We start from the raw sequence: 26954 nt of genomic DNA, 5'->3' as shown, positions 1-26954 counted from the left end.
CCAGCTGTGCTAACAATGCTAACGGGAGTAAAAGCTTGCCATAGATATTGATCCGACATGAACCGAAGTCTCGGCTCCACACACACTCAACATATTTGCCCATTTCTGAATTAGCCGGGAGTTAGTCAGACACTGCCAAAATGGCGGCAGCGGCGGAGCAGCTTCAAAACCGTTTCACCAGAAACCTACGGTTGAAGTCACAGAGGCTACATCTATGTTTAACAGTCTGTGGTTATTAGCATTTTGTAAGAAACAGGACTGATGTTTGTCTTCGTGTAAATGTGTGCTGCTGTTGGTGCTTTCATGCTGACAGTAGAAACCAAACTGAGTCTCGACGCGGCGGTGCAGGTGTCTGCTGACGTGGGAACAATCAGCTTCACCTGCTTTTTATTTTCTCTGCATTGTGAGCTCAAACCGCAGCAAGTCGACAGATCTCGGTGAATTCCCGCTGGAGTCTGTGTCGTGGAAGGCATCTCACCGCCGTCTTGTTCAGATCAGAAACGCTTTAACAGCAGCACAATTCAGCTGTCATCTGAACACAGAGCTGCTCTCTGATCCGTCAGTTAACCTGAGTGAACCTGACGCTTCACGAGACACTGACAGGGTGACGGTGTGAGGATCAGCTGTTCAAACAGTCTTCATATTAACTCTGAGAGCCCTGCAGAGACTCGACAGAAACCCAAGCACAATCCAGGGTCTTTCACCTTTAGTAAGGCTGTGGGAAAAAAAACAATTTCACGTAAAGATTGTAAGTTGTAAATTTGTTTATGTGTTGAGAAGATTAGTATTTGTTGTACTCCTGCTCCTTTTCCTCATATTTCCTGCTTTTGGCTTTTCTTTCTTTTTATTCTTTCTCTCTTGACTGTTTTTTAGTATCAGCATCTTCGGATTTAATTCTCCCACCAATTAGAACTGGCTTCATGTATCTGCAGTCCAACTGCACAGGAGAAGTAACCTGAGTTGGTCTCAGGACCAGGTGTGTTTTGATGAAGTGGCCTGTAGGCGTTGCTGTTATCCAAGTCTTTCATGCACTTACTCGAGAACAGAGGGACATCGTTTTCTGTGCTTTTATTTCATATTTAGCATCTTTCCCAAGAGCCCATCATCCATCATGACCCCCCAGAGGGCCCTGACCTCCAAGTTAAGAATCATGGGAGAAACATATTTATAAAAAATATAATATGAGACTTAATGAGAAAAATAAAGTCCTTAACTTATTTCTAGCCTCTTACCTGGTGTTCACATACCTAACATTAAAGTTACAGCCACACATTTACAGCAGAAGTGTAACTGAATAAATAATCATTCAGTAATATACATATAAATATAACACAGAATTGAGGCATTTTGCCTAATTAATACCTTTTACTTTTGATACTCTCAGTTCATAATAATACCTCTGTGCCTTTACTTAAGTAGGCTTTTGAATGCAGGACTTTTATAATGTAGTGTCACTGTGATGCTGCTACTTTTTCTTAATTAGAATATCAGCACCTCTTCTACCACCGCTGCATCCTAACTCACTATTCATTCATGGTGTCGGATTGAACACGTCCAAACGGATGTAAGACCAAGAGTTACCCAGCAGATGGCAGCATTATATCTGCAGCAAGTGGGTTCCCTTCTCACTCTCTCTCATAATTATCATTAACATTATTTGTATATTTTGTATTCTGTAAAAAACAACAACATTAAATTAGATTTGATTAATAAAAAGCACATTAATTTTAACAGTCAGAAAATTGAAACTAACTTAAACAAATTGTAACTGGTGAACAACATACACAGGTACACAGACTCATGATTTCCTGTAACTGCAGAGGGGAGGAGTCATTAAAACTGCAGGTGTTCAGATGCCATTTTAACTGGACAAAGCAGGGGGAGAGAAACTGAGGTGGGTGAGTGTTAACATGACATTATTGTTTTGTAAATTTTTTTTTTTTTGGGGGGGGGTCTTTTTATGCCTTTATGATAGCACAGTAGAGAGTTACAGGAAATGGGGAGGCAGAGAGAGGGGGAATGACATGCAGTAAAGGGCCGTCCGAAGTGGGATTCGAACCGACTGTGGCGAGGACTTTGGCGCCTGCTCTACCCACTGCGCCACTTGACGCCCCAACATTATTGTTTTACTGTCAAAGTCTCAGAGTCAGTTTGTCCCTGTGGACTGTGGAAGGAAGAAGAGTCATACATAGTAAGTCTGTCCGTCCGTCCCATTCTCGTGGACATGATATCTCAGTAACGCCTTGACAGAACTTCCTCAAATTTGTCACAAACATTCACTTGGACTCAAAGATTATGTGATTAGGTTTTGGTGGTCAAAGGTTGAGGTGACCTCACTGGCGACCCTGGATAAACTTGGATGTAATTTGAAACTAGCCTGAGTGGCGGAGGCATACAACTGCGAAGCAGTAATTCTAGTTTTTGTTTGGTATTTTTGGGTGTGACAGTAGAACAGACTGGTTTGTCCTGATTCTTGTGTGTCTTATCTCTCAGTCAGTGTTACTGGTTTCCCTCTCAGACTGACTGAAGTCCTGAAGATGAGTGTTTATGTGGAGGAAGAGGAGGACAGAGCAGAGTCTCCAGGATCCATCTGTCCGTCGATGAAGAGTGACCGGTCAAATGACATTCCTCCAGCCTTCAGTACTGAACCTGGACCCTCAGAATCACAGTAAGAGACCTGCTACAGACCTGTGAACCTCCAAACTGTCTCTGTAACAGTGTTCAGTGTGTTGAGCTGCTGCAGTCGACGTCACTGGAACAGAAAATAACTTCTTCCTGGTTCTTCTGTCTTATCAGTGTGATGATACTGGCTGCTTGTTTCTGGTTAAATGATCTGATCAAAGATCATATTTTTGCTGCAGCTGATGAGCATGACTGATTTACAGAGGTCAGTAATTAAAGGGAAATTTTTACAGTTTCACATCTTCAGTAGGAACCAATGAGTTCAGAGCTGAGAGCCACAGACAGAGGAGGGAAGAGATGAGAGACGGAGGAAAACACTGTTGGTTTGTTGTCAAGAACAAAAATGAATGCTCCTTTAATGACACACCAGACTGTCTTACCATCACTGATGTGTCTGCAGATGTGCACTCCCCTCCAAAAGTATTGGAACAGTGAGGCCAATTCCTTTATTTTTGCTGTAGACTGAAAACATTTTGGTTTGACATCAAAAGATGTATATGAGACAAGAGATCAACATTTCAGCTTTTATTTCCAGGTATTTACATCTGGATCTGATACACAACTTAGAAGATAACATTATTTGTAACGGAGAACCAAATTTTTAGGTCAGCAAAAGTATTGGAACAGACAGAGTTAAAATAGATTAAAGTGAATAAGACTTAATATTTAGTTGCCAATCCTTTGCTTGCAATAACTGCATCAAGCCTGTGAGCCATTGACATCACCAAACTTTTACATTCTTCTTTTGTGATGCTTTTCCAGGCTTTCACCGCAGCCTCTTTCAGTTGTTGGTTATTTTGGGGGGTTGCTCCCTTCAGTCTCTTCTTTAGCAGGTAAAATGCTCTATAGGGTTTAAGTCTGAAGTCTTTCATTTGGTCACCTGGCCGAGAGGGGCTGCTGCTGCTGCTGCTGCTGCTGCTGCTGCTGCTGCTGCTGCCGCCGGTGTGTGAAGCACCCGAGGCCACGGCTCTAGGCCCCGCAGTAGGGTCGAACTTGTACTTCCACAAATTGTTGGCCATTGAAGTGTTAAAACCAAAACTGAACCGGCAAAAAGTTTAAGTAAACAACTTAGAGCAATATTTTTTAATTTTTTGTGAGAATACGGCGCCTTAAAAAAAACTTTTTAAACGGATTTCAGCAGAGCTTGTCAAACACACAGCCTACTCAATTGCTGGCTCAAATGCACCCTTATTCTTTCTCTATTGACTGTTTTTTAGTGTCAGCATTTTCGAATCTCATTCTCCCACCAATTAGAACTGGCTTCATGTCTCTGCAGTCCAACTGCACAGGAGAAGTAACCTGAGTTGGTCTCAGGACCAGGTGTGTTTTGATGAAGTGGCCTGTAGGCGGTGCTGTTATCCAAGTCTTTCATGCACTTACTCAAGAACAAAGGGACATCGTTTTGTGTGCTTTTATTTCATATTTAGCATCTTTCCCAAGAGCCCACCATCCATCATGACCCCCCAGAGGGCCCTGACCTCCAAGTTAAGAATCATGGGAGAAACAAATTTATAAAAAATATAATATGAGACTTAATGAGAAAAATAAAGTCCTTAACTTATTTCTAGCTTCTTACCTGGTGTTCACACACCTAACATTAAAGTTACAGTCACAAATTTACAGCAGAAGTGTAACTGAATAAATAATCATTCAGTAATATACATATAAATAAAACACAGAATTGAAGCATTTTGCCTAATTAGTACCTTTTACTTTTGATACTCTCAGTTCATAATAATACCTCTGTGCCTTTACTTAAGTAGGCTGTTGAATGCAGGACTTTTATAATGTAGTGTCACTGTGATGCTGCTACTTTTTCTTAATTAGAATATCTCAGCACCTCTTCTACCACCGCTGCATCCTAACTCACTATTCATTCATGGTGTCGGATTGAATACGTCCAAATGGATGTAAGACCAAGAGTTACCCAGCAGATGGCAGCATTATATCTGCAGCAAGTGGGTTCCCTTCTCACTCTCTCTCATAATTATCATTAACATTATTTGTATATTTTGTATTCTGTAAAAAACAACAACATTAAATTAGATTTGATTAATTAAAAGCACATTAATTTTAATTTTAACAGTTAGAAAATTGAAACTAATTTAAACAAATTGTAACTGGTGAACAACATACACAGGTACACAGACTCATGATTTCCTGTAACTGCAGAGGGGAGGAGTCATTAAAACTGCAGGTGTTCAGTAGGTTCAGATGCCATTTTAACTGGACAAAGCAGGGGGAGAGAAACTGAGGTGGGTGAGTGTTAACACGACATTGTTTTGTAAATTTTTTTGGGGGGGCTTTTTATGCCTTTATGATAGCACAGTAGAGAGGGACAGGAAATGGGGAGGCAGAGAGAGGGGGAATGACATGCAGTAAAGGGCCGTCCGATGTGGGATTCGAACCGACTGTGGCGAGGACTTTGGCGCCTGCTCTACCCACTGCGCCACTTGACGCCCCAACATTATTATTTTACTGTCAAAGTCTCAGAGTCAGTTTGTCCCTGTGGACTGTGGAAGGAAGAAGAGTCATACATAGTAAGTCAGTCCGTCCGTCCCGTTCTCGTGGACATGATATCTCAGTAACGCCTTGACAGAACTTCCTCAAATTTGTCACAAACATTCACTTGGACTCAAAGATTATGTGATTAGATTTTGGTGGTCAAAGGTTGAGGTGACCTCACTGGCGACCCTGGATAAACATGGATGTAATTTGAAACTAATCTGAGTGGCGGAGGCATACAACTGCGAAGCAGTAATTCTAGTTTTTGTTTGGTATTTTTGGGTGTGACAGTAGAACAGACTGGTTTGTCCTGATTCTTGTGTGTCTCAGTCAGTGTTACTGGTTTCCCTCTCAGACTGACTGAAGTCCTGAAGATGAGTGTTTGTGTGGAGGAAGAGGAGGACAGAGCAGAGTCTCCAGGATCCATCTGTCCGTCGATGAAGAGTGACCGGTCAAATGACATTCCTCCAGCCTTCAGTACTGAACCTGGACCCTCAGAATCACAGTAAGAGACCTGCTACAGACCTGTGAACCTCCAAACTGTCTCTGTAACAGTGTTCAGTGTGTTGAGCTGCTGCAGTCGACGTCACTGGAACAGAAAATAACTTCTTCCTGGTTCTTCTGTCTCATCAGTGTGTTGATACTGGCCGCTTGTTTCTTGTTAAATGATCTGATCAAAGATCATATTCCTGCAGCTGATGAACATGACTGATTTACAGAGGCCAGTAATTAAAGGGAAGTTTTTACAGATTCACATCTTCAGTAGGAGCCAATGAGCAAGAAGAAGAGCAAACACATCAGCAGCTGTTTGTTTTAGTCCTGATGTTGTTTTGTCTTCATGTCTCTTTTCCCTGGGCTGAAGGGGGAGGACTGTTGACCAGGTACATCCAGATGTTGACACAGTGGAGCTGAGGTTGAGGATACAGATGCTGAGCAGTGGCAGTTTCTGATCCGCTCCTCTCACCTTTGTATCACTCTGCTTCTTTAGAGCTGATGTGAGACAGGTCATCAACAGCTGGAGACCAGACACATTTAATGACTGACTGACACAACAGTGTTTATGGATGCTGGTGTGTTGCTTCCATCCTTCAGTGCAGTGTGTGGTGCTGGATGGTGACGTCAGTGTAGACTTCCCACAATGCCTCTGTCATCAGAGAATTGATCAGTGATCAATATGAAATGAATAAAAACATGTTTGTGTTTGCAGAGGTCGGAACCACAGACTGAGAGCAGAGTCTCCGGGATCCATCTGTCCGTCTATGAGGAGTTATCGGTCCAAACATGACCCTCCAGACTTCAGTACTGAACCTGGACCCTCAGACTCACAGTAAGAGACTGTTTCTACTGTAAACTGAGCTGAAGATGATTCAGTTATTAGACATATGTGAAGGAAACAGGGAGAAACCAGGAGCCACATCCATAAAACTCTGTGTAGGTTCACAACCAAACCTCAGAAACAGAAACATGCACACACACTCTTTTCATCAGATTGATAAAGCAGAGCGTTTCTTTCTCTTTTCTTTATTTCTTTTCTTATTATAGCACCAATTCACAACAGAAGTTATCTTAAAGCACTTTCCAAATAGAGCAGGTCTAGACCTTCTCTTTCTAATATTATTTACAGAGACCCAACAGTTCGTCCTCATGTTACTGTTTCATCAACCTCAGTCAGTGTGAGAGTTGGTGCACCAACACGAGCCTGATCGCCACCTTCACAGTTCCCATAGATGGATTCAGACACGCCCACAATCAGCTGATTTCATATCAACAGCTGTGTGTGCTCCACCAGTCTGTAGACCTGTCAGTGAACAGAAGGACAGAGAAGAAACACAGTGTCTCCATGTTGGAGGTGACACTTTAATGATTTACACGTCTGAGCCTTGAAGCTGAAGTCACAGTAAAGATTCAAGCAGCAGATACAGAGACACTTTTATTTTGAAAAGGACCAGGTCTTCATTCAGCTCTCCACTCGTCTTCCTCTACTTTCTCTCTCTCTCCTCCTCTGGTCTCTGCCCTCTGGCCGGCTCATGTTACTGAAGCCCCGCCCTCTTGAGTTTGCAAACCAATCAGAACACAGATGTCGACCTGTGACTGTGACACGTTAGTGATAAAGAAATGTCTTCACAGAGAGAAGAAGAGAGGTGTCTCTGTGGAGGAGCAGCCGTCCAGCTGTGCTCTGTGTCAGGACGTCCTGAAGGATCCAGTCTCTACCAGCTGTGGACACTGGTTCTGCAGAAAGTGCTTCACCTCATACTGGGACCAGTCTGGTTCTTCAGGAGACTCCTCCTGTCCCCAGTGTGGACAAAGACCCAGAACAAGACCTGGACTGCAGACAGCCAGTCAGACCAGCACTGAACAAAGTGAGACTGAACATCTGTATGATGATGTCATCATTCTGAAACCAGGACCTGTTGTTTCATACAGAGTCATTTGTTACATCACACAGCATCGACATTTAAGATGATTATAAATACCACAACATTAAAATCTTTTCTTTGTTCTCTTTAGTTTTTCTGCAGCTGATGAACATGACTGATTTACAGAGGCCAGTAATTAAAGGGAAGTTTTTACAGATTCACATCTTCAGTAGGAGCCAATGAGCAAGAAGAAGAGCAAACACATCAGCAGCTGTTTGTTTTAGTCCTGATGTTGTTTTGTCTTCATGTCTCTTTTCCCTGGGCTGAAGGGGGAGGACTGTTGACCAGGTACATCCAGATGCTGACACAGTGGAGCTGAGGTTGAGGATACAGATGCTGAGCAGTGGCAGTTTCTGATCCGCTCCTCTCACCTTTGTATCACTCTGCTTCTTTAGAGCTGATGTGAGACAGGTCATCAACAGCTGGAGACCAGACACATTTAATGACTGACTGACACAACAGTGTTTATGGATGCTGGTGTGTTGCTTCCATCCTTCAGTGCAGTGTGTGGTGCTGGATGGTGACGTCAGTGTAGACTTCCCACAATGCCTCTGTCATCAGAGAATTGATCAGTGATCAATATGAAATGAATAAAAACATGTTTGTGTTTGCAGAGGTCAGAACCACAGACTGAGAGCAGAGTCTCCGGGATCCATCTGTCCGTCTATGAGGAGTCACTGGTCCAAAGAGTTTAACCCTCCAGCCTTCAGTACTGAACCTGGACCCTCAGACTCACAGTAAGAGACCTTTTCTACTGTAAACTGAGCTGAAGATGATTCAGTTATTAGACATATGTGAAGGAAACAGGGAGAAACCAGGAGCCACATCCATAAAACTCTGTGTAGGTTCACAACCAAACCTCAGAAACAGAAACATGCACACACACTCTTTTCATCAGATTGATAAAGCAGAGCGTTTCTTTCTCTTTTCTTTATTTCTTTTCTTATTATAGCACCAATTCACAACAGAAGTTATCTTAAAGCACTTTCCAAATAGAGCAGGTCTAGACCTTCTCTTTCTAATATTATTTACAGAGACCCAACAGTTCGTCCTCATGTTACTGTTTCATCAACCTCAGTCAGTGTGAGAGTTGGTGCACCAACACGAGCCTGATCGCCACCTTCACAGTTCCCATAGATGGATTCAGACACGCCCACAATCAGCTGATTTCATATCAACAGCTGTTCAGTGAACAGAAGGACAGAGAAGAAACACAGTGTCTCCATGTTGGAGGTGACACTTTAATGATTTACACGTCTGAGCCTTGAAGCTGAAGTCACAGTAAAGATTCAAGCAGCAGATACAGAGACACTTTTATTTTGAAAAGGACCAGGTCTTCATTCAGCTCTCCACTCGTCTTCCTCTACTTTCTCTCTCTCTCCTCCTCTGGTCTCTGCCCTCTGGCCGGCTCATGTTACTGAAGCCCCGCCCTCTTGAGTTTGCAAACCAATCAGAACACAGATGTCGACCTGTGACTGTGACACGTTAGTGATAAAGAAATGTCTTCACAGAGAGAAGAAGAGAGGTGTCTCTGTGGAGGAGCAGCCGTCCAGCTGTGCTCTGTGTCAGGACGTCCTGAAGGATCCAGTCTCTACCAGCTGTGGACACTGGTTCTGCAGAAAGTGCTTCACCTCATACTGGGACCAGTCTGGTTCTTCAGGAGACTCCTCCTGTCCCCAGTGTGGACAAAGACCCAGAACAAGACCTGGACTGCAGACAGCCAGTCAGACCAGCACTGAACAAAGTGAGACTGAACATCTGTATGATGATGTCATCATTCTGAAACCAGGACCTGTTGTTTCATACAGAGTCATTTGTTACATCACACAGCATCGACATTTAAGATGATTATAAATACCACAACATTAAAATCTTTTCTTTGTTCTCTTTAGTTTTTCTGCAGCTGATGAAAATAATTCTTAGATTCTCTTTCTTCAGTCTGACGTTGTCTCTTCTCTTTCAGCAGATAGTGGTCTGCAGGAGGTTTTACATCAACAAAAGATCAGTCTGAGGAGCAGATGTGAACGTGTGACTGAAGGAACTGATGGAACAGGAAGTGGAACCCTCCTCAACAGGATCTACACTGAGCTCCACATCACAGAGGGACAGAGTGAAGAGGTTAATACCCAACATGAGGTGAGGCAGCTGGAGACAACTTCCAAGATGGAGACCCTCCATGACGCTCCAATCAGGTGCCACGACATCTTTAAAGTCTTACCTGAGCAACAGAGAGAAGACGTCTCTAAAGTCTCACCTGACCAACAGATAGAAGACGTCTCTAAAGTCTTACCTGACCAACAGAGAGAAGACGTCTCTAAAGTCTCACCTGACCAACAGAGAGAAGACGTCTCTAAAGTCTCACCTGACCAACAGAGACCCATCAGAGTGGTTCTGACCAACGGCGTTGCTGGCATTGGAAAAACCTTCTCAGTGCAGAAGTTCTCTCTGGACTGGGCAGAGGGCTTGGAGAACCAAGATGTCAGTTTGCTGGTTCTGCTTTCGTTCAGGGAGCTGAACCTGATCAGAGATCAGCAGTACAGTCTTCTCAGGCTGCTCCATGTTTTCCATCCAACATTACAGAAGGTCACAGCAGAGCAGCTCGCTGTCTGTAAAGTTCTGTTCATCTTTGACGGCCTGGATGAAAGCAGACTGTCACTGGATTTCAACAACAGGAAGTCTGTGTCTGATGTCACACAGGAGTCATCAGTCAACGTGCTGCTGACAAACCTCATCAGGGGGAATCTGCTTCCTTCGGCTCTCGTTTGGATAACTTCCAGACCTGCGGCGGCCAATCAGATCCCTCCTACATGTGTGGACAGGGTAACAGAAGTACGAGGCTTCACTGAAGCCCAGAAGGAGGAGTACTTCAGGAGGAGATCCAGTGATGAAGAGCTGTCCAGCAGAATCATCTCACACATCAAGACGTCCAGGAGCCTCCACATCATGTGTCAAGTCCCAGTCTTCTGCTGGATCACTGCTACAGTTCTGGACCACATGTTGACCACAGACCAGAGAGGAGAGCTGCCCCAGACCCTGACTGACCTGTTCTCACACTTCCTGCTGGTTCAGACACAGAGGAAGAAGAACAAGTACCATGAGGGACGTGAGACGAGTTCACAGGAGCTGACGGAGGCTGACGGGGAAGTTCTTCTGAAGCTGGGGAGGCTGGCGTTTGAACATCTGGAGAAAGGAAACATCATGTTCTACCAAGAAGACCTGGAGCAGTGTGGTCTTGATGTCACAGAGGCCTCGGTGTACTCAGGACTTTGTACTGAGATCTTCAGAAGAGAGAGTGTGATCTTCCAGAAAACAGTCTACTGCTTTGTTCATCTGAGCGTTCAGGAGTTTCTGGCTGCAGTCTACATGTTCCACTGTTACACCAACAGGAAGACAGAGGTCCTGGAGAACTTCCTGTGGAAACAACATGTTGATTTAACCCTGGATGACTTCCTGAGGTTAGCCATGGAGAAATCCCTCCAAAGTAAAAATGGTCACCTGGACCTGTTTGTTCGCTTCCTTCATGGCCTCTCTCTGGAGTCCAACCAGAGGCTCTTAGGAGGTCTGCTGGGTCAGAGAGAGAACAGTCCAGGAACCATCCAGAGAGCCATCAACAACCTGAAGAAGATGAACAGAGATGATATCTCTCCTGACAGAAGCATCAACATCTTCCACTGTCTGATGGAGATGAAGGATCACTCAGTTCATCAGGAGATCCAAGAGTTCCTGAAGTCAGAGAACAGATCAAAGCAGAGACTCTCTGAGATCCACTGCTCAGCTCTGGCCTACATGCTGCAGATGTCAGAGGAGGTTCTGGAGGAGTTGGACCTGTGGAAGTACAAGACATCATTGGAGGGACGACGGAGACTGATCCCAGCTGTGAGGAACTGCAGGAAGGCTCGGTGAGTCCAGACATGATCATTATAATTATTGATCAGTGGATTAGATTAATGGTTGAATCAAGTTCAGATAAACACAGTTTTCATTTCTTCTCATGAAGTTGTGTTTTTTTCTGGAGGTGTTGTAAAAGCTGTGAGCTCCAACATGTAGATTCTTCAGTTGGTTGTGATTGTTGCTGTTAAATGAATTAAAACAGTTATTTTGTTTATTTGTATTAATTATTAGATGCTTCATTTATTTGTTCTGTGTTGTTTTGACTTTTGGTTTGATTCAAACCTGATGAAACAAATTAAAGCAGGACTCCACTGATCTTACACCTCAGTGTGTTTCCAGGTGTTTCCAGGTGTTGGTTAGTACGACTGCACATGAACCTTTAGTGTCTCCAGAGGGAGCTGTGTGCAGTCTGATAAATGTCCTCAGGTGAGCTCACCTGAGTCAGTGTGGGCGGAGTCAGAAGAGTTAGAAAGAAGTGAAGCACAGACACAGTAAAGTTCTGATGAGCAGGTTCTAGCAGGTGTTTAGTGAAGTTTGTCTAAGACCTGAATCATTTTCCAGAGATGACTGAAGTCATGATGAGCATGGAGGATGTTCGGCGGAGCCTCCCCCCCTTTAAATCACATGACACAAAAACAGTCTGCTCTAATTAAAGCTGCTACTTTCCACTGTTTAATTCTCCACAGTGAGTGTGAGTTTCTCTGAACAGCAGCAGCTGTGGTGACAACAAACACTGATGGGATAATGGTTCATGATCAAACATAATGTAACAGCTGCACAGGTAGAGAGAAGTCATCATCAGTGAAGTGACTCAGTCCTGTCATTTACCAACATCATCTATTTAAAGTTCACACACATTAACATGAGCCTCCATAAACTACTGGTCACACCAGACCAAGAGTGGAGATTTAAACCTGAGTGTATTGAACTGATCAAGAGTGTGATCTATTGATTATTGAACAGTCTTTTCAGTGTCATGGTGGAGCTTTAAAGTCTTTCCATATATTGTGTTAAATGAGACAGAAAGTCACAGGTGTTTTCTCTCTTGTTGCTGTAGAGGAGTCGTATCAGGAAATGTTGAGCTTCAGACAGGAACACAGGTCTGAGTATATCAGAGCAGAATGGAGGATTCAGTCTTCTTATACACACCAAAGGTCAACGTCATGTTTCCTGATGACAGTCTGTGAAAACCAGGCAGCAAACACAGATTAGATTGAATTGTTCACTGAGCTGAACTCAGAAGAAATGTTCTGGAGTCAGTTTAAAAACAGTGGACAGTAAAAATGTTCTTCTCAACAACATGTCTTCATTCTGACTCTGGATCAAATCACATGATGAAGAATAAACGTGACGTCATTTTCCCTCCTTCATCTGCAAAACAAAGATTCACATTAAAACTCTGCAGGTCTGAGAGAGTGATGAGGATTATTGTTTCATGTCAAACACAGTGAGAGAAGATGAGCTGAACCCCAGATGTGAAGAGCAGATGTTCATCACATCATCATGTTGTGTCATCATATGCATCCACTGTATTTTTATTACAAATTCAATCTGATTTTATTCTAACAGATCTTATATTTTCTCTCATCACAGACTTGTTAACTGTCGACTCTCACAGTCTCACTGTGAAGTCGTGGCCTCAGCTCTGAAGTCCAACCCCTCCCATCTGAGAGAACTGGACCTGAACTACAACGACCTGGAGGATTCAGGAGTGAAGCTTCTGTCTGCTGGACTGGAGAGTCCAAACTGTAGACTGGAGACTCTGAGGTCAGTTCACTGACTGGAGCTGTTGTAGTTTTATATTCAGTTCAAATGTTTGAAGGTTCAGTTTTTCATTGGTTGAGGATTTAAACAGTAAACTGGAGAAGACAAAGGACTTTGTGTTGTTATTACTACAAGAAGAAGGTGAAACCAGTTGTAATGTTTGTGATATAGATCAGTAGAGAAGTTGCATCATTTTTAAAAATGTTTTTAATTTTTAAATAAGACACTTGATGAAAATCAAACACAGACTCACAGATCTTCTGCTGCTGCTGATTTGAACTTGACAGAAGCTGCATCTGCTTCCACACAAACATTTCACCAAGCTGAAGTCACATAAGTGATGATTATGAACAACAACTTCAGATTTCAGATTCTGGAAAAATAAAAGATTTCTATGGTTCCAATTTATTTCCAAGTTATTCTTGAAAACAGTTCTAAAAGACTGTTCTGTTTTTATGGCACAATCATTTGAAGCCACAGACCTTCAGACTGCAACACTAACCAAATTAAAGCAGGGCCAGTAGCAGAGGAGGGAAATGTAGAAAAGAGGAAACTCTGCTTGAGGGAAGTGTTGGACATGGAGGCAGGTAGGATGTGAATTCATGTTCTTCCATCTCCCCAAAATCAGTCAACATGTTTTTTATGTTCAGGTGTGGCTTAATTTCAAAATGTTGTATCGGGTTAAAACAAACCTGTCTCAAGGGCTATACACCTGGAGACATCACCAGGTGTCTCCCAGCAGCCACTAAGAGTAAGAGCTCAGAGGCAAAAAGGAAACAAGATTGACATCAACTGTATTTTTATTATGAATTAAATCTTCTTCTAACAGATTTCATATTTTCTCTGATCACAGACTTGTTGGTTGTGAACTCTCAGAGTCTCACTGTGAAGTCGTGGCTTCAGCTCTGAAGTCCAACCCCTCCCACCTGAGAGAACTGGACCTGAGTCACAACAAGAACCTGCAGGATTCAGGAGTGAAGGAGCTGTGTGGTTTTCTGGAGAGTCCAGACTGTCGACTGGAGACTCTGAGGTCAGACTCCATGTTTTATTTCTGTGCTGAGATGAATGTGATGTGAAAGTTATGTTGAGTTATGATGATCCACAATAACAGAAGGACAAAGTCCCTCTACTCATTTTAGACAAATATCATTGATTAGGACATATCTGATCCACTATCAATCATTTAATCTACTTGTTTTATTCTTTATTCAGATTGTGGAACTGCAGGTTGTCAGAGATCAGCTGTTCTTCTCTGGCCTCAGCTCTGAAGTCCAACCCCTCCCACCTGAGACACCTGTACCTGAGTCACAACAACCTGCAGGATTCAGGAGTGAAGGGTCTGTGTGGTTTTCTGGAGAGTCCAGACTGTCGACTGGAGACTCTGAGGTCAGTTCACTGACTGTTACTGTTGTAGATCTTATATCTTTATCCCACAACTGAAGCTGATTTATCTTCACACAGAACTTGAATCATTCACTTTGATTTAACGAATGAACGACATTTTAAATATTTGTTGTCTCATGTTTCCAGTTGTTCTTCTCTTCTGTGTGTGTGTGTGTGTGTGTGTAAGATATTGATTCTGTATTGACAGACTGTTCTGAGGTCAGCAGCAGCTGATGAATCTGTGTTGACATGAAGAGGTGTATGAATGTTGTGCTGACATGTGGATGATGTGTGTAGAAGGCTGACATGATGATGATCCACAATAACAGAAGGACAAAGTCCCTCTACTCATTTTAGACAAATATCATTGATTAGGACATATCTGATCCACTATCAATCATTTAATCTACTTGTTTTATTCTTTATTCAGATTGTGGAACTGCAGTTTGTCAGAGATCAGCTGTTCTTCTCTGGCCTCAGCTCTGAAGTCCAACCCCTCCCACCTGAGACACCTGTACCTGAGTCACAACAACCTGCAGGATTCAGGAGTGAAGGGTCTGTGTGGTTTTCTGGAGAGTCCAGACTGTCGACTGGAGACTCTGAGGTCAGTTCACTGACTGTTACTGTTGTAGATCTTATATCTTTATCCCACAACTGAAGCTGATTTATCTTCACACAGAACTTGAATCATTCACTTTGATTTAACGAATGAACGACATTTTAAATATTTGTTGTCTCATGTTTCCAGTTGTTCTTCTCTTCTGTGTGTGTGTGTGTGTGTGTGTAAGATATTGATTCTGTATTGACAGACTGTTCTGAGGTCAGCAGCAGCTGATGAATCTGTGTTGACATGAAGAGGTGTATGAATGTTGTGCTGACATGTGGATGATGTGTGTAGAAGGCTGACATGATGATGATCCACAATAACAGAAGGACAAAGTCCCTCTACTCATTTTAGACAAAGATCATTGATTAGGACATATCTGATCCATTATCAATCATTTAATCTACTTCTTTTATTCTTTATTCAGATTGTGGAACTGCAGTTTGTCAGAGATCAGCTGTTCTTCTCTGGCCTCAGCTCTGAAGTCCAACCCCTCCCACCTGAGACACCTGTACCTGAGCAACAACAACAACCTGCAGGATTCAGGAGTGAAGGAGCTGTGTGGTTTTCTGGAGAGTCCAGACTGTCGACTGGAGACTCTGAGGTCAGACTCCATGTTTTATTTCTGTGCTGAGATGAATGTGATGTGAAAGTTGTGTTGACTCTAACCTGCAGACATGAGGCTGATATTATACTGATCCACACTGAGGATCTTCATGGTGAAGTCTGTTTTCTTCTTCTCTGGTTTTAGTCCAGCGACTTTTTCTCTTCAGATTTCACCTCATGACTTTTTAAAACAACAGAAACTATTAATGAGAACTGTTTTCACTCTTTGTATTTGACTGTTTGAACCTGCTTCCTGTTGGTTCAGGTGTTTGACTTTCATTTTCTAAACTTCTACTTTCTAAACCTTCTTCAGCTCTGAACAGATGATGAAACACTGAACGCTTCCAAGCAGCAACTTTGTCTCTGAAACTCACTTTTTATTGTTTATTCAGATTGATCGACTGCAGTTTGTCAGAGATCAGCTGTTCTTCTCTGGCCTCAGCTCTGAAGTCCAACCCCTCCCACCTGAGAGAACTGGACCTGGGCAACAACAACCTGCAGGATTCAGGAGTGAAGGAGCTGTGTGGTTTTCTGGAGAGTCCAGACTGTCGACTGGAGACTCTGAGGTCAGACTCCATGTTTTATTTCTGTGCTGAGATGAATGTGATGTGAAAGTTGTGTTGACTCTAACCTGCAGACATGAGGCTGATATTATACTGATCCACACTGAGGATCTTCATGGTGAAGTCTGTTTTTCTTCTTCTCTGGTTTTAGTCCAGTGACTGTTTCTCTTCAGATTTCACCTCATGACTTTTTAAAACAACAACAGAAACACATTTAATCTGTCAGACAATAACTAATCTATAATCAATAGCTGATGGCTCCACCTCTTTTCTAAGGCTCTGTGATGTTTGTAGTGAAATATTCAAACCCAACACGTCATAATAACAAGTTGTGTATCTGTTGGTTTCAGCACTTTGAAGAAGTTTGAGCAGTTTAATATTTGAAGTCAGTCAGCAGGTTTTTATGTCTCTGTGCTTCCATCAGCTGCTTCATTCAACATGTTTATATACATTTGTTCTCATGTCTCCAGAGTTCAGCCTCACATGTTTGTTGTCTTTGGAAACTTGAGGATCTTTAGTAGAATCTAATAAATGTGGCTGCACAACCTGAGTTTGTACAGATGGAGCCACAGGTGGAGCCGGCAGAGTTTAAGAGGTGGAGTCACTACGTCTTTATTGAAGCAGCAGCATGTTGTCATTAATATTAATGAGAGCTGTTTTCACTCTTTGTATTTGACTGTTTGAACCTGCTTCCTGTTGGTTCAGGTGTTTGACTTTCATTTTCTAAACTTCTACTTTCTAAACTTCTACTTTCTAAACCTTCTTCAGCTCTGAACAGATGATGAAACACTGAACGCTTCCAAGCAGCAACTTTGTCTCTGAAACTCACTTTTTATTGTTTATTCAGATTGATCGACTGCAGTTTGTCAGAGATCAGCTGTTCTTCTCTGGCCTCAGCTCTGAAGTCCAACCCCTCCCACCTGAGAGAACTGGACCTGGGCAACAACAAGCTGCAGGATTCAGGAGTGAAGGAGCTGTGTGGTTTTCTGGAGAGTCCTGACTGTCGACTGGAGACTCTGAGGTCAGACTCCATGTTTTATTTCTGTGCTGAGATGAATGTGATGTGAAAGTTGTGTTGACTCTAACCTGCAGACATGAGGCTGATATTATACTGATCCACACTGAGGATCTTCATGGTGAAGTCTGTTTTTCTTCTTCTCTGGTTTTAGTCCAGTGACTGTTTCTCTTCAGATTTCACCTCATGACTTTTTAAAACAACAACAGAAACACATTTAATCTGTCAGACAATAACTAATCTATAATCAATAGCTGATGGCTCCACCTCTTTTCTAAGGCTCTGTGATGTTTGTAGTGAAATATTCAAACCCAACACGTCATAATAACAAGTTGTGTATCTGTTGGTTTCAGCACTTTGAAGAAGTTTGAGCAGTTTAATATTTGAAGTCAGTCAGCAGGTTTTTATGTCTCTGTGCTTCCATCAGCTGCTTCATTCAACATGTTTATATACATTTGTTCTCATGTCTCCAGAGTTCAGCCTCACATGTTTGTTGTCTTTGGAAACTTGAGGATCTTTAGTAGAATCTAATAAATGTGGCTGCACAACCTGAGTTTGTACAGATGGAGCCACAGGTGGAGCCGGCAGAGTTTAAGAGGTGGAGTCACTACGTCTTTATTGAAGCAGCAGCATGTTGTCATTAATATTAATGAGCTGTTTTCACTCTTTGTATTTGACTGTTTGAACCTGCTTCCTGTTGGTTCAGGTGTTTGACTTTCATTTTCTAAACTTCTACTTTCTAAAGCTTCTTCAGCTCTGAACAGATGATGAAACACTGAACGCTTCCAAGCAGCAACTTTGTCTCTGAAACTCACTTTTTATTCTTTATTCAGATTGAGGAGCTGCAGTTTGTCAGAGATCAGATGTTCTTCTCTGGCCTCAGCTCTGAAGACCAACCCCTCCCATCTGAAACACCTGGACCTGAGTCTCAACTACCTGCAGGATTCAGGAAAGAAGGGTCCTCTGAGCCTCTGAGGTCAGTGGGGGGGTGGAGGGGGGGTGGAGTCAGTCCATGCTGCTCTCTGCAGTGTTGTAGTAAACTCAGTATCAGAGCAAAGATCCAGTGTTTCCTGTAAACCTCCATCCTTCTCAGTGAAGCTGTGAGAGGAGAACGGTGACAGGCTTCAGGATTGGACAGAAAGACAGAGAGAGGACAGTCGGCCAATCAGAGCAGCCAGAAGCTTGTTGTGATCATGTGTCTGAGTTGATGTGAAGACGTCTGTTGTCGTTGTGTTGATGTGGACAGGAAGTAAAGCTGATAACAGCTGACAGCCTCACAGATGAACAGAGACAGTTTGATCTGTCACTGCTCTGAGATCAGTCTGATGAAGACTCACAGTCACTGGCTCTAATCTCAGACTGATCTCAGAGCAGTAATGTTCCTGTGTGAAGGTCCAGGAGGAGATGATGGAGACTGGTTCTGACTGATGCTCTTCATCAGCCCACCTGAAGAGAACACACTGAAGCCAGTCTTCATCACCGATCACCACGGCAACTGTGATCAGACAAGTGTTTCTGCTGGAACCGCTTCCTGTCAACTCCGGACCTTACAAAATAAGAGCATGCTCCGTCATCAACTCTGATTACACCACGTTATAACAACAATAATAATAATAACAATAATTAACTATTTAAAATCTTCACGTCTTCACAAGAAAAATAAAATGTTACTTATAAAAAGTCCAAAAATCATCAGGTTTAAAAAGATGGAAACAGTTTGGTGGTTAACATGAGAGCTGAGAGGAAGCAGGCTACGCTACACAGCTGCTGCACATCTGGTCTGAACAGGACTGAAGTCCCTGCTGCATCACTGACTGACAGCTGCTGAAGTCTCTGAGATTCATCATCTCTGCTCTTCTTCTTCTTCTCTACAGCTGGAGGTGATCTGTCTACAGAGAGTGAAGAGGAGAGGAGAGCTTCATCCAGCAGTGACTGACAGAGGAATCAGAAGAAGTGGAGATGACTCTCAGTGCTGAAACACACACTTCCTGTTTGTGTTGCTCTCAACAGTCTGAGCTTCACAAAGAGGGACTTTCAGTGTAAAATGACTTTAACTCTGAAGATGAGTTTGACTCAGACGGTTGAAGCCTCGTGTTCTTCAGCTGAACTTTAGGAGATATTATTGTAGGAGGAACATGTTGTTGTTATCCTCCATCTCTTCATTAACGTTGTGACCAACAGCTCTGTCAGTGTGTAAATAGACATGTGACGTGTTTTCAGACAGACTGTCCATTATAATGTAGAGTCAACAAGTATCATTGCTTTAATTCATCTTTAATTAACTCACATTTTAATTGTCTCACTAATCCTTGATTTTTTTTGACATACTTTATTGTGTTCCATTTTTATATCATATTATGGCACAAATATTTTAAGGCACATTTTTATGGCATGTTATGCAATGACATTTTTTCTGATATCCCAGTGTTTGACACATTTTTAGTACAACCTATATAAGATTTTCTGACTCATTACACTGACGTTTTTAATGGACATTTTGGAACATGCTAACAATTATACACTGTGGCACATTTTGATGAATTTGTATACTTTGACATATCTTTGAATCCATCAGTCAGACTTCATTACTTTTCATAACAACACAGTGCTTTACACAACAGCAGAGGAAACTCCAAAGGCAGCATAAAAACTAAAGGATTCAGAATTGCAAATTAAAAATTCAGATCAACAAAATAAGACTAATAGGAAAGTGTGTGCTGTTCTTCTCTGCGGTGTGTTCGGGAAGCAGCATCAGGGTTATGGAAACCAACAGACTAAAAAGCTGGTGAGGAACACCAACTCTGTAATTTAGCAGTCTGGATGAGCTCCAGCAGAGTGTAAGACGGAGTGATTGAGGCGCTCCTCTGTGCCAACAGCCATGGAGCTGTACAGCAGCACCAATGCCCCACCATCCACCCAGACATTTGACAATTTGAATTATGTGTTTGTCAATACATCTACTTTGGACACTTGAATACCTAACACTTGAGACACCTGAACACTTTAAATACCTGTTGTGGTCATTTGGTTAATGCTTCTTTGCACAATGTATGATTTTTATCAGAAGCTTTAAATATGTCCTTGACCAATACATGTGCAGGTGTTTCCTCATTTGTTGTTTTGTCCAGTTGTTTGCCGATTTTGTTTGTTGTACGTTGTTTTGTTTGGTATTGTATATTTCTATCTGCGCTGTTTTCCTGCTCCTGTGAACACCCAAATTTCTTGCCAAGTGATTAATAAAAGCTTAATTTTATCTAACTCTACTGTGTTTGATTTTTATGACTTAAGCTATGACATTATTATGACTTTTTCATGACTTATTATTCCTTACTATACTATGACTAGTGGCGGCTGGCCAATAGGGGGCGCTAGGGCGCCGCCCTCCCTGATGGAAAGTGATTTTTAAATGTTTTTATTTATTTTTATTTTTTCCAAAATAATCGTTTGAAATAAATGATTACTGCTTATTTTACAAATAAATGTGTTTTGAATTATCAAGAACGAGCCATATATATAATATAAACCATTATTTACGGGGTGATTTGTGTCCACGGTCATTTGCCCTCTCTCCTGGGGCGCTAGAAAAGTTGCAGCAGCTCAGCCAATGGGAGACTGTTGCTGAGACAAAAAAACACATAGCAACGGGTCATTTAGCCAATTAGCGTCATCGAATTTGTTAAGCTTGGGGCGCTGAAAATATCGCCCCAAGCCTGTAAGTATCCTAGCAACCAGAAACAAGTGCGGGAAATCGAGACGGCGTCGTAAAGTAGACAAGACCAAGAACACGCAGAGCTTCAGCTACCCGTAAATTCTGTAAAATCGCTCTTTAAACCACTTCGAAAGGAAGAAGAACTTTAGGGGGAAAACTTTGTTAAAGAACTTGGAGCTGAGAAGCCGGGTCTGAATTTAACACAGCAGACACAGGAGAAAGGTAAAACTCACCAGAGGAGCTTCTCTCTGAACTGATGACATGAAGGCTTGGCTAACTCGATGTAGGTTTGCAAATGCAGTATTCTGCTTCCCGTGTTTACTTTTTAAAATGCCGGGGCAGATATCACATGGACTGTAACAGGAGTTAGAGACCTAAAACATTTATCAGCGGATTAAAAAACATGAATGCTCGAAGGTGCACATGAACAACGCCGTCAAGCTAGCCGTGCTAGGCAGGACTAGCATAGCTGCGCAGCTGGATGAAGGACACAGGATCGCGGTCAGAAAACACAATGAAGAGCTGGATAAAAATAGAAATATTTTATCGAAGATCATTGAGTGTGTGAAATTCTGTGGAGCTTTTGAGTTGGCATTGCGAGGCCACGATGAGACAGCATCGTCCGACAACCCCGGTATTTTTCGGGGATTAGTCGGACGGTGTATTAGAGGAGCACCTGAAGACCGCCACTGTGTTTAAAGGCCTCAAAGACAGTTCAAAACCAACTTTTGGACTGAATGCTGACGGTTCTTACAGATTGCATTCTGGAGGATATAAAAAGGGCAGATTATCTGGCTATTCAGGCAGATGAAACAACAGACACTGCCACTCATTGTCAGCTGGTGCTTGTGCTACTTTACACTGACAGACTGAATAAAGTCCGAGAGCGTTTTAATGAGTTCATCCAGCTTCCAAACAGCTGACACAGTCGCCACTGCGGTGTTGGAAAGGCTGAACACTATTCCTCCTGAAGGACAACGGGGAAAACTAATCGCCCAGGTCCATGACGGAGCTGCCGTGAAGAGAGGAGCCACAGGTGTCGTGCAGCGCAAGGTTCAAGACGTGTACAGGTGTGCCCACTACGTTCACCTCTATGCTCATCAGCTGAACCTGATAATGCAGCAGGCACTTTTTTTCAGATCTTGGCGGATTTCCTGCATTTTTCTCCAGGTCATCCAAGCGACCTGCTGTCCTTGATCAAGTGGTGGCACACAGACTTCCTGGAGCTTCAACAACAAGGTGGAACTTTCAGTCCTGCTGTTAACACCATTTATGAGCACAAGGATGACCTCCTGAAGGGTTTTCAGACCATCAGAGAGAAAGGTGAATTTGATACAACAACTGTGAGAGAGGCTGGGGGTTTTGAGAAAATGCTGGAAGATGAAGATTTTTGTTTTATTCCTGGCATTTTTTCACAAGATCATGGCACATGTAGACATGCTGTTTAACCAGCTGCAGAAGAGGAACATTGACTGTCTACATCACAGGAGTCATTCAGAGGTTCACCAACAGCATACAAGCTATCAGGTAGGCTTTGTCATTTTTCACATTGACCGATATGTTTATGAAAAGAACAAACATAAATTCCATGTCTGAACACAGTAGAATAACTCATCATTTTAATAATAATAATAATAATAATAATAATAACTAAGCCATTTTTACAGTTTTAATACAATGAATCCAGATGGGATGAGCTAGTAGAAATGTATTAATGTGGTGACAATACACAGTGCTGGACTGATTTTATATCTCCAGCAGGTTGGTTTCTGAAGCCGTAATTGTGCAGTGACTTATGTATCTTCTGTTTTGTATCAGGGACTCCGTTCCTCCATCTGTGCAGCAGCCATCCACAAAGAAACAGAAAGCACTAGGCCAAGAGGAGCAGCACCGGTTAGCTACAGAGGTAAGCTGTAACATTGTTCTATATACAGGACATGAAGTGTTTTACCTTCGGCATCTTTATTGGTCTTCAATTCCTGTATAATTATAACAGTCAACACATTTTAATATTTTGAACTATTCACCACACAGCTACTGAAGAAAGCAAACATGCTGAAATGTTTAGATGTAGTTTTTTCATATTTAACAATAACTTCTATTTGTTTTTCATACAATTATATGGTCAGCTTGTAAGGAGATACTAATGATATTTACATGGTGAGATATGAACATTTAATTCTACTGTTTATTATGTGTAGTGACCTTTTTTTAAAATGATGCATCATTTCATAGGTATGTGATGCCATTCTGAGGCCACAGAACCAGACTGGACAAGGCCAAACTGGAGACAGAATTGTCCCTGGTCTATGCAAATGAAGAGTTCAAGGCTTGCAGTGGTGCACTGGCTCTCTTCCAGGTTTTCATGGAAAACAACCTCCAGGACACATTCAGCGAGACTGTAAGTCTTCTCAAGAATCTCATCACCACACCGATGACTACAGCAGAATCAAAGAGGTGCTTCTCTACTTTAAAGAGGATAAAAACATTCCTTAGGAACACCATGGCACAAGACCGCCTGAACGCACTGGCTATGCTCTCCATGGAGAAAAACCTGGTCCAGAACATTCCTGACTTTAACACCAAAGTCTTTGAGAAGTTTGTTACTGAGAAAGACAAAAGAGCAAAGTTCATGTACAAATAAGAGCACTCACTCCCTCACACACACTTTTTCTGTGTATAGTTAACTTTAGTCACCATCCACCTGTAAATATTATAATATAACATTATGTTGTAATTTTGTATTATGAGTATTCACTAATGTATTTAATCCAATTGCTACATTTTATGTTCCTATGACAGTTTTTCTTTGTATATAGTTATTTTTAATCATCATCCAACTGTAAATGTCTCTCAAGAACTTTAATTTTGTATTAAGAGTAATCACTAATATACATCTCATATCATTGTCATTATCTGTCAAACTGTTGATTTCTAAAGGGCAATTAAATGATTATTGTTTATCCCTAAAACAATGGTATCTTTTGGTTTGGGTTCTTTTATTGGGATAGTTACTGAAAGCTTCTGGCACATACAGCCCCACCTAGAATATTTTTCACCAGCTGCCACTGCCCCATGTTCTGAATACAACATCAGTGTCACGGTACCAGCAAGGACAGGCCAGGACCCAAATGCAGAGTACAAAAAAAACAGTTCTTTACTCAAAGTAACAACGAAAAATCACCTTTAACGGGAACAAAGTATAGAAATAGAAAAACAGAAAAAACACTCTAACAGGAAAAAACAACTAAAGGTGTCCAGGAACAAGCTCAAACTGGTAAGTGAAAGTGCAAAGAAAAAACTGGAGCTAATACTTAGCGATCGAAACAAACGTGAGGCAGGGGATCGGCTGGAGAGCAGGGTTCAGGTGAGCAGCAAACTGAATGTTCCAGCAACGAGGAAGTGAATGGAGTTGGTTTAAGTAGCCGGGCTGATGCAGAGCAGGTGAGTCTGGTTGAGCCCTGCTGCCGAGGAGATCGCCCCGCCCCCGAGCACTCAGTCTGTGCAGAGGGAGAGAGAGGGAGGGAGAGAGAGGGAGAGAGAGAGAGAGATCAAAAACTGCACAAGAGTCAGACCATAACAATCAGCTCTTCCTGGCGTGAAACACTGATTTCCCCAAATGGGACTTGATTTTATTAAGTTAAGGTCTTTAATATTTTTTTTCATTTTAAACCACACCTTAATCATATTTTTAACAATAGGATTAGTAGTTTGTTTCATCAAATTTGGCAACGTGTCCGAGTATAAATACAATGGTAGAGTAAAGCTCAAACCTTCTGATTCCATCTCCTTCCACTGAGGAATGTTCTTTGTTGAGAAAAACAAATGAATGGATCTTAGTTGTAGTGCCCAGTAATACCAGGTCATATTTGGCCATTTTAAGCCTCAGTTACTATATGATAGGTGGAGCAAAGAGAAACGAATTCTAGCCAGCTTGTTTTGCCATATAAAACCGATGAAAAGCTTTCTTAGTTTCTGAAAGAAATCTTCAGGTGGTGGAATGTTTTGAAATAAATACAGTATTTTAGGAAGCACTTGCATTTTTATTACACAGCATTTTACTGCTGTAGTTGAGGTGGAGCTAGTTTTTATCTGATTATTTTCATTATGGATTAATTGGCCAATTAATTTCAGGATTAATTAACTGATTATTTGGTTTGTCAAAAATTTAAACAATCCTGACAAATGCTCCAACCAACTGTACAAACCTTAAAAAAAAAAAAAAAATTACTGAATTGACAAGCAGTTGATAATCTCATTTAAAAAATTGGGACCCTGAAATGTTTGACATGTTACATGAAAAATGACTGACAGAATAATTTTAAATTGCGTAATCCTTTCAGCTCTATTTGGATATACTTGTTTATTCTATTTCTATGCATAATATATTAACTTAAACTCTTAAATACTCATGTTTGTAAAAACCTTAATTTGTAATTATTTTTTCTTGTAACAAAAGCTGTCACATAAATGTAGTGGAGTAAAAAGTACAATGTACAATGAAATTTTCACCAAGTTATTTTAGACTGGTGTGTTGTGTTGGGCCAGTCTTAACTTTGCTCATAGATCAGAATGTCAGTCTGACGGTTTCACAACATAAAGACTGACTCATTTTAAGCCAAAAACATTGGACCTTAGCCACAGACTAACTCAGATCTAAGAGCAGTTCTTCATGGTAATCAGTGACACCTGCGCTGACCCGTCTCACCCAACAACAGCAAAACATAGATCAGAATTTGTGGTTTGCTTACGTTGTTGTGGACAAAGCAATAAGACGGGAAATTATTTTTAGAGACCGCGGCAATTTTTTTCCAAATCAAATTTTTCTTTTCATTGTTTCACTCTTCGCCGAATTTCTCAAGTGAAACGTCCTTGTAGTTGAATTCTTCCCAAAGACAAACTTGTTCAGCTGGGGTAAACGGGGCTGAGCGGTCGGTTGGATGCGGGTCCTTGGTCGGCCATTTTTTTTACTTTGAACGAAGTTTTATTTACCCAGAATTCATTGCACCACAGTCCGGTTTAAGATAGTCAAGAAATAAAGGGATTTGTGCAAATTTACACGTTTATCTGTTACATCTAAGATAAAGTCAAAGTCTATATTTGTGAAACCATCCAAGCAACTGAAGCGAGATCTTTCAGACACGAAGCGGTTAAACGGTTAGTGTCTGACCGTTAACTGCGTCACATCAGCTAATTCCAGTCACAACGTGAACGTGCCTCGAATTAGTTTGTCAGTGACGTAGATAACGGCCAGACACGAAGAGGCTCAACGGTTAGGATTTTTTTCATACGAATATCGGACAAATAATGTGGCTTGTTGTTGGTTAACTGAAGTTGAACAGAAGTTGAGGAAGTCTGTGCCCCTGTTTTTTGAGGTGAGTGAAATTCTATGATATATGTTGGCACTCTCGCCATACCTGGCTTGCTAGGGTTAGGGTTAACCCTTAACCAGCTAATCAGCCAGTCAGTGAATTAGCGTTGGGTTAGCCTCCGAGCTAGATGCCCAGCTGTGCTAACAATGCTAACGGGAGTAAAAGCTTGCCATAGATATTGATCCGACATGAACCGAAGTCTCGGCTCCACAACACACTCAACATATTTGCCCATTTCTGAATTAGCCGGGAGTTAGTCAGACACTGCCAAAATGGCGGCAGCGGCGGAGCAGCTTCAAAACCGTTTCACCGGAAACCTTCGGTTGAAGTCACAGAGGCTACATCAATCTTTAACAGTCTGTGGTTATTAGCATTTTGTAAAAAACAGGACTGATGTTTATCTTGGTGTAAATGTGTGCTGCTGTTGGTGCTTTCATGCTGAC

At 41.9% G+C, this 26954-nt stretch overlaps 2 protein-coding genes and 1 long non-coding RNA gene across 12 annotated transcripts in view; 2 read left to right on the top strand and 1 right to left on the bottom strand.

Moving 5' to 3' along the window:
* Positions 1 to 26954, bottom strand: part of LOC130180308 (NACHT, LRR and PYD domains-containing protein 14-like) — a 99990-nt gene that overhangs the window by 29550 nt on the left and 43486 nt on the right. The gene's annotated exons all lie outside the window — the stretch shown is intronic.
* On the top strand, positions 1848 to 20683 carry LOC130180309 (NACHT, LRR and PYD domains-containing protein 12-like). Of its 10 annotated transcripts, none has more exons than XM_056393793.1 (16): positions 1848 to 1894; positions 2494 to 2668; positions 5543 to 5692; positions 6395 to 6514; positions 8219 to 8341; positions 9116 to 9348; positions 9568 to 11503; positions 13089 to 13262; positions 14113 to 14289; positions 14472 to 14645; positions 15073 to 15246; positions 15674 to 15850; positions 16245 to 16418; positions 17263 to 17436; positions 18264 to 18406; positions 19305 to 20683. In XM_056393793.1, the coding sequence occupies exons 2-15, from the start codon at positions 2538 to 2540 to the stop codon at positions 18403 to 18405; spliced, it is 4059 nt and encodes a 1352-aa protein (XP_056249768.1). In that variant the 5' UTR covers positions 1848 to 1894; positions 2494 to 2537; the 3' UTR covers position 18406; positions 19305 to 20683. The 10 variants fall into 10 exon arrangements, with proteins under 10 accessions (XP_056249768.1, XP_056249767.1, XP_056249763.1 ...); XM_056393792.1 differs by having other exon boundaries at positions 1872 to 1898; XM_056393788.1 differs by lacking the exon at positions 1848 to 1894 and adding an exon at positions 1963 to 2191 and having other exon boundaries at positions 9571 to 11503.
* LOC130180319 (uncharacterized) lies at positions 21931 to 24190 on the top strand. Its single transcript, XR_008829390.1, has 3 exons — positions 21931 to 22666; positions 22958 to 23045; positions 23375 to 24190. It is a non-coding gene; the product is annotated as an uncharacterized LOC130180319 (long non-coding RNA).

Source organism: Seriola aureovittata, chromosome 13 (genome assembly GCF_021018895.1).
Source record: "Seriola aureovittata isolate HTS-2021-v1 ecotype China chromosome 13, ASM2101889v1, whole genome shotgun sequence".
Lineage (NCBI taxonomy): Eukaryota > Metazoa > Chordata > Actinopteri > Carangiformes > Carangidae > Seriola > Seriola aureovittata.
Note: the sequence above shows the minus strand (reverse complement) of the source record. Positions and strands in the feature narration are given on the sequence as shown.

Coding starts and splice junctions, on each gene's coding strand:
- LOC130180309 (XM_056393787.1), top strand. CDS start 2,020: ATGACATGCAGTAAAGGGCCGTCCGAAGTGGGATTCGAACCGACTGTG. Junction 13,263..14,112: donor TGTAGACTGGAGACTCTGAG/GTCAGTTCACTG, acceptor CTCTGATCACAG/ACTTGTTGGTTGTGAACTCT. Junction 15,247..15,673: donor TGTCGACTGGAGACTCTGAG/GTCAGTTCACTG, acceptor TTCTTTATTCAG/ATTGTGGAACTGCAGTTTGT.